The sequence below is a fragment of the Amblyraja radiata genome, chromosome 8 (genome assembly GCF_010909765.2).
Source record: "Amblyraja radiata isolate CabotCenter1 chromosome 8, sAmbRad1.1.pri, whole genome shotgun sequence".
Lineage (NCBI taxonomy): Eukaryota > Metazoa > Chordata > Chondrichthyes > Rajiformes > Rajidae > Amblyraja > Amblyraja radiata.
The window spans coordinates 56,129,014-56,143,797 of NC_045963.1; the positions used below are offsets into that span (position 1 = coordinate 56,129,014).

Below are 14,784 nucleotides of genomic sequence, written 5' to 3' on the forward strand. Positions count from 1 at the left end.
GGAGGCTGGTGGGGCTGGTGGGGCGGGTGGAGGCTGGTGGAGGCTGGTGGGGCGGGTGGAGGCTGGTGGGGCTGGTGGGGCGGGTGGAGGCTGGTGGAGGCTGGTGGGGCGGGTGGGGCTGGTGGGGCTGGTGGGGCGGGTGGGGCTGGTGGGGCTGGTGGGGCTGGTGGGGCGGGTGGAGGCTGGTGGGGCTGGTGGGGCTGGTGGGGCGGGTGGAGGCTGGTGGGGCTGGTGGGGCGGGTGGAGGCTGGTGGAGGCTGGTGGGGCTGGTGGGGCTGGTGGGGCGGGTGGAGGCTGGTGGGGCTGGTGGGGCTGGTGGGGCTGGTGGGGCTGGTGGGGCGGGTGGGGCTGGTGGGGCGGGTGGAGGCTGGTGGGGCTGGTGGGGCTGGTGGGGCTGGTGGGGCTGGTGGGGCTGGTGGGGCGGGTGGGGCTGGTGGGGCTGGTGGAGGCTGGTGGGGCTGGTGGAGGCTGGTGGGGCGGGTGGAGGCTGGTGGGGCTGGTGGAGGCTGGTGGGGCGGGTGGAGGCTGGTGGGGCGGTGGAGACTGGTGGGGGCGGGTGGAGGCTGGTGGGGCTGGTGGGGCGGGTGGAGGCTGGTGGAGGCTGGTGGGGCGGGTGGAGGCTGGTGGGGCTGGTGGGGCGGGTGGAGGCTGGTGGGGCTGGTGGGGCTGGTGGGGCGGGTTGAGGCTGGTGGGGCTGGTGGGGCTGGTGGGGCTGGTGGGGCTGGTGGGGCGGGTGGGGCTGGTGGGGCGGGTGGAGGCTGGTGGGGCTGGTGGGGCTGGTGGGGCTGGTGGGGCTGGTGGGCTGGTGGGGGCGGGTGGGGCTGGTGGGGCTGGTGGGGCTGGTGGGGCTGGTGGGGCTGGTGGGGCTGGTGGGGCGGGTGGAGGCTGGTGGGGCTGGTGGAGGCTGGTGGGGCGGGTGGAGGCTGGTGGGGCGGTGGAGACTGGTGGGGCGGGTGGAGGCTGGTGGGGCTGGTGGGGCGGGTGGAGGCTGGTGGGGCGGGTGGGGCTGGTGGGGCGGGTGGGGCTGGTGGGGCGGGTGGAGGCTGGTGGGGCGGGGGGGGCTGGTGGGGCGGGTGGGGCGGTGGAGGCTGGTGGGGCTGGTGGGGCTGGTGGGGCTGGTGGGGCGGGTGGGGCTGGTGGGGCGGGTGGGGCGGTGGAGGCTGGTGGGGCGGGTGGAGGCTGGTGGGGCTGGTGGGGCGGGTGGAGGCTGGTGGGGCTGGTGGGGCTGGTGGGGCGGGTGGGGCGGTGGAGGCTGGTGGGGCTGGTGGGGCTGGTGGGGCTGGTGGGGCGGGTGGAGGCTGGTGGGGCTGGTGGAGGCTGGTGGGGCGGGTGGAGGCTGGTGGGGCGGGTGGAGGCTGGTGGGGCTGGTGGGGCGGGGTGGGGCGGGTGGAGGCTGGTGGGGCTGGTGGGGCGGGTGGGGCGGGTGGAGGCTGGTGGAGGCTGGTGGGGCGGGTGGAGGCTGGTGGAGGCTGGTGGAGGCAGGTGGGGCGGGTGGAGGCTGGTGGAGGCTGGTGGGGCGGGTGGGGCTGGTGGGGGCGGGTGGGGCGGGTGGGGCGGGGTGGGGCGGGTGGGGCGGGTGGGGCGGGTGGAGGCTGGTGGGGCGGGTGGAGGCTGGTGGGGAGGGTGGAGGCGGGTGGAGGCTGGTGGGGGGGTGGAGGCTGGTGGGGCGGGTGGGGCGGGTGGAGGCTGGTGGGGGGGTGGAGGCTGGTGGGGCGGGTGGAGGCTGGTGGGGCGGGTGGAGCGGGTGGGGCGGGTGGAGGCGAGGGGTGGGTTAGGTTGAAAAACCAAATAGCAACATAAAACAAAGAAAATAGTAACAATAACTAACATGTGAGGGATCTTGATAGTCCACCAAACGTTTGAGAAAGGTATTCAATACCTAATATGTTGAATTTATTATTGAATATTTCAATATTTTGTCCATATTGAAAACTCAGTCGGCATATTTCTTGCTTATTTCTAGTCAAATTTAAAAGTGTTTCCTTGAACTTTTCATATCACATGCTGCACACAATGTCACACTAGTGAAAATATGATTGATACTTGGATTTATTTAACTCTTATACTGGTTCGCTCGAGTGAAATTGTGGCAGAGCTGTGCCTACTTCTCATACCTGCCACATTCATGATAGTTTACTTATCTTGCCATACTTTAGTTTACAATTCAGTCATGCCCAATTTCAGGAATGGGAAACATAGAAAATAGGTGCAGGAGTAGGCCATTTGGCCCTTCGAGCCTGCACCGCCATTCAATATGATCATGGCTGATCATCCAACTCAGTATCCCATCCCTGCCTTCTCGCCATACCCCCTGATCCCTTTAGCCACAAGGGCCACATCTAACTCCCTCTTAAATATAGCCAATGAACTGGCCTCAACTACCTTCTGTGGCAGAGAATTCCACAGATTCACCACTCTCTGTGTAAAAAATGATTTTCTCATCTCGGTCCTAAAATACTTCCCTCTTATCCTTAAACTGTGACCCCTAGTTCTGGACTTCCCCAACATCGGGAATAATCTTCCTGCATCTAGCCTGTCCAACCCCTTAAGAATTTTGTAAGTTTCTATAAGATCCCCCCTCAATCTTCTAAATTCTAGCGTGTACAAGCCGAGTCTATCCAGTCTTTCTTCATATGAAAGTCCTGCCATCCCAGGAATCAGTCTGGTGAACCTTCTCTGTACTCCCTCTATGGCAAGAATGTCTTTCCTCAGATTAGGAGACGAAAACTGTACGCAGAAGAACAGAATATATTACCCATACTCAATAACCCAGGAAGTGATGGAGAGGAACCATTATAAAGCACTACTGCTTGTGTGAGAAGGTACCCTCACAAAACAGTGGGGATTGCAATTTGACTGTGTAGAGTTTCAACATATTTCCAAGTCTGGATAGGTGGCGGGGTGGATCCTTGAGAATGAGGGGTTCACAGCACAGGAGCACTCGGCTGGTTGCTGCAGTTCATCCTGTAGATGGCGAACATGAGATACACTCCATCACTAGGGAGGGAGTAGATTTTTAGAATGATGGTTGGATGGTATGCCATTCAAGAAAACTATTTTTTAATATAACAGTTTGAGCTTTGAGTGTTGGAGGAGAGAGTGGAGAGCATTCCATCGCGCTCCTGCTTTTTTGATTAGAGGTGAACTTTTTCATAAATTAACTCGGTGCCAACTAAGCAATCCAACCCAAGTGGCGATAAACCACTCGCGAATCACTGTGGTTCCATATTCCACACACGGAAACGTCAGAGGCTCGGTCCAATAACATACATTTCTTCCAAACTAGACAGCTCAATGAATTATATGGCCCGTTTATTTCACAAAAAAGATGATTCAATTTCTCACTGTACTTAATGCCCTAATTTCACATTTTCTGCAATTTAAAATGACCTAATCTTTTTGGCTTACTTCTGACCAAGTGATTCTGACTTAAAACATGATTTAGAGAGTTTGATTTAGCTCTTAGGGCTAACGGAATCAAGGGATATGGGGAGAAAGCAGGAACAGCGTACTGATTTTGGATGACGAGTCATGAACATATTGAAAGGCGGTGCTGGCTCTAAGGGCCCCATGGCGTACTCCTGCACCTATTTTCTATGTTTTTATGTTTTCCACCGATGCCTTCTGACTGACACTTTGTTTTTATTATCCCCTAACTGGCCTCCTTCAACAGGGAGCCATGGTGATTCAAGTCCTTATTGGCCGAACCCCCATCACCTAAAGAATCCAAAATAAATCTAAGAGAAAAAAAACAATATTTCAGCTTCCAGAGTTCGTATTTCTCACCCGACTTTGTGGAGAAGCAGATCTTCTCTTCTCGTCTCGAGCAGGGAAAAGTGATTTGAGAAGTTTGGGCATCTGCGGTACAAAAGCCTTCACTGGATTCAAGTAAGACGCTGCTAGCACTGCGAACGAGTCTGAGAAAGAAATGAAAAGAGTGCGAGACATTAATAAATTCCATTACTTCACATATTTCTCTGTAATTAGGGTAGTAAGGATGACCAGAAGGCAATTTCTTCTGCAAGCATTTCAGTATTCATCACGTGGAGGTCAAACCAAAGCACAATCAATTTCTCTCAACAGCCCTCCTAAGATGTGTTAGAAGGAACTGAAGATGCTGGTTTAAACCGAAGATAGACACACAAAGTTGGAGTAACATGCAGCATCTCTGGAGAGAAGGAATGGGTGACGTTTCGGGTCGAGACCCTTCTTCAGACTAGTTAGGGATAAGGGAAACGAGAGATATATAGACGGTGATGTATTGAGATAAAGAAGAATGAATGAAAGATATGCAAAAAAGTAACAATGATAAAGGAAACAGGCCATTGTAGAATACTAGAACATCCGAGATGTCCTCATCTTTAGGGTACGGAGGTTCCCCTCTCCCATCATAGATGAGGCTGCGCCTCATATGTGATCCATATCCTTCCATTCCCTGCATGTCCATGTGCGTACTTAAATGCCTCTTAAATGTCACTGGCGTATATGTTTCCACCACCAGCAGCACATTCCAGGCTCCGACAATAAAATACTTGTCCCCCTCCCTAGCCTTCAAGCTATACCCACCAACAAACAACTGAGAAGAAGACACATTGGAAGAACGGAGCAGACTGCAATAACTTCAAGCTCATGAGTGCTATCAATTTGATGTAAAATTTGAATGATGCTGGCATAGAATTGGAATTCCTTACCATAGCACAGATTCCATCATTCCAGCACAGTGGCATTTGGGGAAAAGTGACAAATAGTTAGTTCCAGGTAACAATTTCATAATATTAATGGGAAATAGTCAGGTTTTACAACACGGTATCAAATCTAGCCAGACATATCTATGCTATGCTTCAAAAACAGATTATAGGTTGTGTACACTGAAGCAAGCAACTCTGCAAACCTCAAAGCCTTTCGCAACCTACAAAGCATAAGTCAGGGGTGTGGGAGAATATTCTCCACTTGCTTAGATGAGTTCAGCTCCATTAGAAACATAGAAAAATAGGTGCAGGAGTAGGCCATTCGGCCCGTCGAGCCAGCATCGCCATTCAATATGATCATGGCTGATCACCTAAAATCAGTACCCCATTCCTGCTTTTTCCCCACATCCCTTGATTCCTTTAGCCCAAGAGCTAAATCTAACTCTCTCTTGAAAACATCCAGTGAATTGGCCTCCACTGCCTTCTGTGGCAGAGAATTCCACAGATTCACAACTCTCTGGCTGAAAAAATTTGATTCAATTTATTGTTATTGTCTTCAATTAATAGACAACAAAATTATTTTTCCCTTAGTCATACAAATAATAAAAAAACACAAAAACACAGAACACAGAACAACATAAACATCCCCACTGCGGCACCAAAGTTCCCCACTGTGAGGGAAGGAACCAAAGTCCAGTCAACCTCCTCACTGATGTTCCCCAATGTTCACCCGTGGTCGGGGCCACCCGAGCACCCTGTAGTCGCCGCTACGGGTGGCCCGATGTACAGGCCCTCTCGCCGGGAACGATGGAACCCCGACGTCGAAAGGTAGAACATCCTCAGCGGCCTGGACTTCTGAATCGGCCACCTTCCACCGGAGTCCGACGCTCGCGATGTCCACAGGCCGCGCTGGGCGGAGATTTGCGCTGGCAACCCCCGGCAAAGGGTCCCAGGACTCCGCGATGTTAAAGTCAGCGCCGCCCGCGTTGGGAGCTCCACACCCACAGCTCCGCGATGTTGGAGCAGCAGCCCAGCACTCCGGAGCTCCAAGCGGCGATCCCAGGTAAGGCCTCGCCCGCTCCACGATGTTTCCAGCGCCTCGCCGCCGCTGCTGAAGCTCTGGTCCAGTCCCGGCAGGAAAGGCCGCGCCAATCTAGTTAGTACGCTGCGTGGAGGGGGGCGAGGGTGCGACTCAGATAATAGTCACACCTCGTCAAGAAGTCTGAAAGACGGTTCCCCCTTACCATACCCTCTTTCCTCCACATAAAATACTGAAAAAATCCTAAAAAAACATACTTTAAACATAACAAAAAAAACAAACAGACAACCAGACCGTGGGCGGAGGCAGCCAGTAACAGCGCCACCGGATGTCTCACCTGCATCTTGTGACTGGGGCGGCATTGAACGGCGGGACACTGGCGAACGGTGCGGAGGTGTTCTCTTGTTTGACTGAGGTGCACCCATGGATATGTCTTGGTGACTCTCCCATCGACTCTACCCAGTAAAATACAGAAAGACTCATTAGGCATTTTACCTCCAGCTTTGGCTTCCTGCCATAAAAAAGCAAAAGCACATGGAAAATTATAAATGTACGTTTAAAGAAATAACCCTTATTTTTTCTTCCCACTGATTTCTTATAGCACAATTATCTTGGTATGTGGGGAAGTTCTGTACTTATGTGAGTTAATTGTGTAGGAACTGAAGTAATTCAATCCCGAAAAGTGAGAGGGCAAGAGCGGGAGGTGAAGAGTGAGAGAAAATATGTGTGTGAGAGAGAGGGAGAGAGGGAGAAAGGGGGAGAGGGGGAGAGGGAGAGAGGGGGAGAGGGAGAGCGTGAGAAAGAGAGCGAGAGAGAGAGAGACAGCGAGACAGAGTGAGACAGAGAGAGACAGAGTGAGACAGAGAGAGACAGAGAGAGACAGAGAGACAAACAGAGGGAGACAAACAGAGGGAGACAAACAGAGGGAGACAAACAGAGGGAGACAAACAGAGGGAGACAAACAGAGGGAGACAAACAGAGGGAGAGGGAGAGATATGGTCCAACTAGTCCACGTTGACCAAGATATTCTATCTTCGCTGGTCCCATTTTCAAAATGACTTTTAAATGTTGATATTGTATGTGCCTCAACTATGTTCTCTGGCAGCACTTTCCTTACACCCACAATCCTGTGTGAAAAAGTTGTCCTTCAGATTCCTGGCATATTTACGTGCGGCCTCGCCAATATATTCCACAACTGTAACATAATGTCCCAACTTCTACACTCAATACCCTGACTGATGAAGGGCAACGTGGCAATAGCCTTCTTCACCCACTATCTACCTGCGATGCCACTTTCTTGGAACTTTGTACACATACTCCTAGATCCCTCTGCTCCACACTTCCCGGTCCATATCACACTTCCCAGTCCATATCATTCACTGTAATGATCCTGTCCTACTTTGACTTCACAAAATACAACATCACATACTTATCTGAATTAACCTTTAGCCATTGTTCAACCCACTTATCCAGCTGATCAAAATCGCACTGTAATTCTTGATAACCATCTTCACAGTCTATAATACAACTATTTTAGCGTTATCTATAAACTGACAAACAATGCCTTGTACATTCTCATCCAAATCGTTGATATAGATGACAAATAGAAATGAGCTGAGCACTGATCACTGAGAACAGCAATAGTCACTGGTCTCCAATCCGAAAGTTATTTCCCTCACCACTCTCTTCTTCCTAACATGAAGCCAATTCTGTATCTAGTTATCTAGCTCGCCATGAATCCTGTGATCTAACCTTCCAGAGCAGCTACCCTGTGGAATTTTATCAAAGGCCTTGCTGAAGTGCATTTAAACTACATCCATGGCCCTACTCTCCATCTTCTTGGTTACCTCTTCAGACACAATCAAATTCGTGAGACATGACCTCCCATGCACATAACCATGCTGACTATCCATAATCAACCTGTCTTTAAAAATAGATGTATATCGTATCCCTCCAAATCTTCTCCAGAAACTTTCCTACCACAGTTGATAAGCTTACTGATCTGTAGTTCCCAGGTTTTTCTTTGCAGCCCTTCTTAAATAAAGGCACACATTAGCAATCCTCCAATCTTCCAACACCTCGCCAGTGTCTAATGTGGATTTATCCATCTCAGCCAGGGCACTTACAATTTCTTCTCCAGCTTCCCACAGTGACCTTTGACATATCTGATCAGGCCTGGGAGATGTATCTACCTTCATATGCCTTGGGGCATCCAGCGCTTCCTCAACTGTGATAGGAATTGTCCTTAAACAAGCTCCATTAACTTTGCCAAATTCCACAGTGTTCAAGTCTTTCTCCTTGGTAAAACCAGAGGAGAAATACTAATTGAAACATAGAAACATAGAAAATAGGTGCAGGAGTAGGCCATTCGGCCCTTCGAGCCTGCACCGCCATTCAATATGATCATGGCTGATCATCCAACTCAGTATCCCGTACCTGCCTTCTCTCCATACCCTCTGATCCCCTTAGCCACAAGGGCCACATCTAACTCCCTCTTAAATATAGCCAATGAACTGGCCTCAACTACCCTCTGTGGCAGAGAGTTCCAGAGATTCACCACTCTCTGTATGAAACAAGTTTTTCTCATCTCGGTTTTAAAGGATTTCCCCCTTATCCTTAAGCTGTGACCCCTTGTCCTGGACTTCCCCAACATTGGGAACAATCTTCCTGCATCTAGCCTGTCCAACCCCTTAAGAACTTTGTAAGTTTCTATAAGATCCCCTCTCAATCTCCTAAATTCTAGAGTATAAACCAAGTCTATCCAGTCTTTCTTCATAAGACAGTCCTGACATCCCAGGAATCAGTCTGGTGAACCTTCTCTGCACTCCCTCTATGGCAATAATGTCCTTCCTCAGATTTGGAGACCAAAACTGTACGCAATACTCCAGGTGTGGTCTCACCAAGACCGTGTACAACTGCAGTAGAACCTCCCTGCTCCTATACTCAAATCCTTTTGCTATGAAAACTAACATACCATTTGCTTTCTTCACTGCCTGCTGCACCTGCATGCTTACTCTCAATGACTGGTGTACCATGACACCCAGGTCTCGCTGCATCTCCCCTTTTCCTAATCGGCCACCATTTAGATAATAATCTGCTTTCCTGTTTTTGCCACCAAAATGGATAACCTCACATTTATCCACATTATACTGCATCTGCCAAACATTTGCCCACTCACCCAGCCTATCCAAGTCACCTTGCAGTCTCCTAGCATCCTCCTCACAGCTAACACTGCCGCCCAGCTTAGTGTCATCCGCAAACTTGGAGATATTGCCTTCAATTCCCTCATCCAGATCATTAATATATATTGTAAATAGCTGGGGTCCCAGCACTGAGCCTTGCGGTACCCCACTAGTCACTGCCCGCCATTGTGAAAAGGACCCGTTTACTCCTACTCTTTGCTTCCTGTTTGAAGACCATGTCCAACTCCTATGGCTCCACACATATGACCACTTTGGTTTCTGAGGTGCCCTTTTCTCTCTCTAGTTACACTTTTTCCTTAAATACATAAAATCTCTGAATTCTCCTTAATCTTTTCTGCGAGAGCGATCTCCTGCCCCCTTTTTGGATTCCTGATTTCCTTCTTGGAATGCTGGGATTACCCCCTTCCAATGGGGCAGTCTGAGATCGACCGGAAAGCATAATCTGAAAAAGAGAGAACCTAACGACGACAGGGATGAGGGAACATTTCTTCCATCAAAAGGATGTGAGCGTTTGGAATTCCTTGCCCATGATCTATGAAAGCTGAATCCTTGAAGCTGAGATAGATTTTTAATCAGGAAACGAATCAAGGGATGCGGGAAAAGAGTAAAATAGTGGTCAAACCAAGTTGGATTTGCCATAATCTTGTTGAATAATGGAGCAAGATCAAGGGGCTGAATGGCATCCTCCTGATCTATTTACTCCGGATTCAATTAATGAGGTTTTTACTCCTATACTGGAGTTAATCATCTAAACTTAATTTTGTTAGTCACGGGATGTTATTGATTGGTGCAGATTAATATATATTCTCGGAGTTGATGTAGAGCAGAAAAGTGATTACCTTTGGAGAGAAGGAATGGGCGATGTGTTGGCTCGAGACCCTTCTTCAGACTGAAGAAGGGTCTCAACCCGAAACGTCACCCATCCCTTCTCTCCAGAGACGCTGCCTGTCCCGCTGAGTTACTCTAGCATTTTGTGTCAATCTTCGGTTTAAACCAGCATCTGCAGTTCCTTCCTACACAAAGCGATTACCTTATTGCGTTCAAGGCTGGATCTTGTATTTAGGTCATGACGGCTTCCAGACAACTTTAAAGCAATAAAGTTAAAGAGAGGCACATGTTACAAGAATATTAAGTCAACTATTCAACATTACAATAGGTCTACATGTCCAAATGAAGGATAACTCTTTGTTCTGCCACATCTAGGGAGGCTGGGACTGATTTTCTTGGAGTGAAGGAGACTTTGGTGAGTTTGTAAAAGTTAATAAAATCATGTGGTGCATAGATAAGTCGGAGAGCCATGATTTTCTTCCCAGAATAGGGGAGTAGTAGTAGAGGGAACATGTTTAAGATGAGTTGAGAAATATTTAAAAGGGAACTGAGGGACAGATGTCTCACACAGAGGATGGTAGATATATGGACTGAGCTGCTAGGCAGCAACAATTTCAGTGTTTAAAAGACATTTTGAACAGGTTCACAGATATGAGAGGGTTAGAGGGATTTGGGTCAAATGGCAGCAAATTGGATTGGTGTAGATAGGCACCTTGGTCCGAAGTGTTTGTTTCCATATTGTATAACTTCATGAATTTGCAAATCTAAATTGGGACTGTGAAAGTGAGAACAATTAAAGTCTAAAATTGTATTATAATTTGATTTTCCAACATATTCAACGAATTGTGAGAAAAGTAGGAGGAAGTGTACACAACCAATTGTTTCCTAACATGACGCAATAGAACATAGAACATATAACACAGAACTGAAAAGCACAGGAATAGGCACTTTGGCCCACATATTCGTGCCAAACATGACGCCAAGTTAAACTAATCTCCTTTTCCTGCACATGATAACAGATATTTCATGTCGAGTATCAAAACAAAAAATAAAGCAAAATCAATATTTTCTTCTTCAATTCATTCATGGGATATGGACATTGCTGCCAAAGCCAATATAGTCTAGGAGGTGGCTTTCTTGAATCAATTCATCCATTTGGTGAAAATACTTCCATATGTCATTACGCACTAAGATGAAAGGATTGGCGATGAATTGCTGTCATGATAATTTTTGACTGAAAGTGGAGCTTGCAGGTGATGCTGCTTCAAACAGTCTTCTGGCCTTGCGCATATTGGCAGAAATTATGGGTTTGGAAGATATTATCAAAGAAGCCTTAGCAAATTTGAGCAATGCATCATGCATATGACATATGGTGCATTATTGAACCATTGGCCTTCGCGGCTAGTTCTTACACTGTACTTCACGTTTGTGGTTAAACTATTGGATAATTTAAATAATAGCTGTAATTAATGGATAATTAATTGCAATTTTAATTATACACAAAAAATTACAAATTTAGATTTTTTGAATTGTATAATTTAACGCTAAATTTATTTGATAAATTTTCTATTTAATTTTTTTAAACTATCAAAAATTAATAAACATTAATATCAGAGGCATTTATTGCTTTGTGACAGGCTCGACAGTTACGGCTTAATCGTCTGTCGAAGTTTATATTAAGCAGTTTTGTGTTCATGCCAGCATTGATTTCATCAGGGCTTTGCTGTCGAAGTGCTGGAACAGCAATAAGAAAAATATTTTCATAGAAACATAGAAAATAGTTGCAGGAGTAGGCCATTCGGCCCTTTGAGGAGTAGGCCATTCGGCCCTTTCCATTCAATATGTTAATCTCTGATCATCCAAAATGGGGTGGAAGATTGCAACCTTCACGTGATCTGCCCTGTTTCGACAAATGCAATCAACCCGGCGTGCATAATCAAATAAGATCAAATAGAACAAGTTGTCCTGCAACTTTAGGCTGTGAACGCCATACGCAGGAAGAAGAAGAAGGTCATCCAAAATCAGTACCCCATTCCGGCTTTTTCCCATATCCATTGATTCCCTTAGCCCTATGTGCCAAATCTAACTCTCTCTTGAAAACACCCAGTGAATTGGCCTCCACTGCCTTCTGTGGCAGAGAATTCCTGAGATTCACAACTCTCTGGCTGAAAAAGTTTTTTCTCATCTCAGTCCTAAATGCCCTACCCCTTATTCTTAAACTGTGACCCCTGGTTCTGGACACTCCCAACATCGGGAACATTTTTTCCTGCATCTACCCTGTTCAATCCTCTAAGAATTTTATATGTTTCTATAAAATCCCCTCTCAACCTAAATACCAGCGAATACAAGCCCAGTCAACCCATTCTTTCATATGTCAATCCCGCCAATTAACCTGGTGAACCTACGCTGCACTCCCTCAATAGCAATAATGTCCTTCCTCAAATTAGGAGACCAAAATTGCACACAATACTCCAGGTGCGGTCTCACCAGGGCCCTGTACAACTGCAGTAGGACCTCCTTGCTCCTAAACTCATATCCTCTCGCAATGAAGGCCAACATGTCATTAGCTTTCTTCACTGCCTGTTGTACCTGCATGGTATTATATATAATGCAATAATATAATATATAAATTAAGCAGTGTCAAACATGGGCTCCATGCTATTGGACAGTAAATAAGGGCCAAATTTTGTTAATTTACATGATTAATGGACTATTTGCTGCCACATTAAATATGCTTCATAACTGTAATCAATGGACAACCATGATTTGTAGACAGTTATGAATGTTATTACTATATATCAGCTAAGGGTCTGACCCACTTAGGCGATTTTTCAGCGGACTGCTGGAGAGTGTCAAGCTCGCGGCACTCACTGAAAAACCGGGAAGTGGAACGGCGAGTGTCAAGAGTGCAGCACACGCACCACACACACCGCACACGCGCGCGCGCGCACACACACACACACAGACGCGGGCAGCGGCGCTTACTTTAACATCAGGAGCCTAGGATCTCTTGCCGAGATCGCCAATGGTGGAGCTCCATCCAGCCCATTGGCTTCGGAAGCGTCTCTGGTAAGGAAGCGGCCGTTCCAGGGTTCTCATGCCGCTGTGATGATTCTCCCGACGCCGGAGCACGATCATCCGGCGAGAAGGGCCTGGAACATCAGGCCTCCGTAAAGGCGACTGCGGAGGCCTCAATAGGCCCGACTATGGGGTGGACATGGGGATGGGGACTGGACTTTGTGCCTTCTCTCATAATGGGAACCATTGTGGGGGATGTTTTTTATGTTAAATTTCTTTATTATTGTTATGTTGTTTTCTTTTTTATGTGCTGCAATGGCGATACACATTTCACTACACCAATTGGTGTGTGTGACTAATAAAGAACCTTTGAACAGATACATCGCCTAAACTTTAAAAGTCTTGTTAAAAGAATCTGCGACAGGTATACTGGATAACTACCCTTCACAAAGATCTTTGCTTAGTACATTAGTTGTGTTAATCGTGTAGTCTCCATAGACACATAGAAGGATAATACCCTCACAGCAACACGGTGAAAAGCACCTTCACATGGGCAGAGAGGAAAAGTAACAAGATCATACCCGGTTGACATTTGGAGAACTGTTGCACCTTCTGGTCAATTTACGCTTTGTGTTTAATTGTTCTTTTACTGCAACCTCCTGTTCACAAAACAGCAAAAATAAAAACAGCACAGAATGAGGACAAGGACAAGACCAGACAACACAGATAAATCTGCAGTTCCACGTTGTAAAATTGACACTTCATCACAGAAGCAAGCAGCTGGCTTTTCAATATCAGAACTTCTTTTGCCAATTTCCCTCCTCCTCTCTTGTTGTCATTGTCCTTCTGGAGACCCATTACACAATGCTAATGGACTTCATGTGTGTCTTTATATGTTTGTTTCAAGAGGGTCAAAGTGAGCATCACATTGAGCAAAATTCTCTTATTTATTTACACCTTGCTAGACTCGCAACCAGCATAAGAGAACACACAGTCCATCGTGCTTGTTCCATTAGTCAATTAGATTGAGCTAATCTGCATCTCAGTCTGAAGATGGATCTCCACCCGAAACGTCACCCATTCCTTCTCTCCAGAGATGCTGCCTGTCCGGCTGAGTTACTCCAGCTTTTTATGTCTATCTTCATCTACGCATCTTGTTTCTGAGCACTTATGCCATTGTTTATCGGAATCGTGAAGAAAACCTAAGCTAATTCATGTGCCCTTCATATGCCCCCTTTATTATCCTTCAATGAACGTAATGTATTGGTGGGCAGGGAACCAGAGCCCTTGCACAGATTTATAAATAATTCAATAAACATCACTCTACACTCCAACCACTTTTTCATTCCATTAGTTAATTCCTCCAACTGCACTCCACTGGCCTTCTCAAAGTCTTCAGATATGTTTGGGCCATCAAGGATATCATCTGGCTAAACAATTTGAAAAACCAGTAGTTGGACAGATGAGCAATTCCCTTCAAAATAATAATATTCTGCTGAAACAGTGTTAACAAGTGGAAGCTAAAAGTTCAGAAAATTTAAAATACACAAAAATAATTGGCAGAAAATAATGATTATACATTCCAGGCAGCATCTGTGGAGATAAGGAATGGGTGACGTTTCAGGCCAAGACCCTACTTCAGACCCCTGAAACGTCACCCATTCCTTCTCTCTAGAGATGCTGCCTGTCCCCCGCTTCGTTACTACAGCTTTTTGTGTCTTTCTTCGGTTTAAACCAGCATCTGCAATTCCTTCTTACACACGCTGCTTCTACCTTGTCTGGGTCTAAAGTCAAACATTACTACCTTCTTGATCTTTCCTTAGATAATCCCTCAGGATTGAGGATGAATTGCTTCAACTGTTTTGATGTTTGAAGTGACTGATGAGACTATCTGGGAAGTTCTAGCATAGATAGAGCAGGTGAGTGATGAGGTGGCTATCACAGTGAACATTTTCTGCCACATATGCTGGGTTTCTTGTGCTTCTAGTGGGTAGATTCAATATTTTCA

General features: G+C 47.1%; 1 protein-coding gene across 4 annotated transcripts in view; it reads right to left on the minus strand.

The window, feature by feature from the left end:
* The window catches only part of kif13b (kinesin family member 13B), a 180,254-nt gene that overhangs the window by 10,794 nt on the left and 154,676 nt on the right, over positions 1 to 14,784 (minus strand). For 2 of the 4 annotated variants that reach the window (XM_033025959.1, XM_033025956.1), the window contains exons 34-37: positions 13,358 to 13,435; positions 9,961 to 10,014; positions 6,065 to 6,182; positions 3,787 to 3,917 (exon numbers count right to left, since the gene is read on the minus strand). In XM_033025959.1, the coding sequence (XP_032881850.1) occupies positions 3,787 to 3,917; positions 6,065 to 6,182; positions 9,961 to 10,014; positions 13,358 to 13,435 (381 nt within the window). The remainder of the gene's footprint in view (positions 1 to 3,786; positions 3,918 to 6,064; positions 6,183 to 9,960; positions 10,015 to 13,357; positions 13,436 to 14,784) is intronic. The other 2 variants (XM_033025957.1, XM_033025958.1) reach the window with 2 other exon arrangements.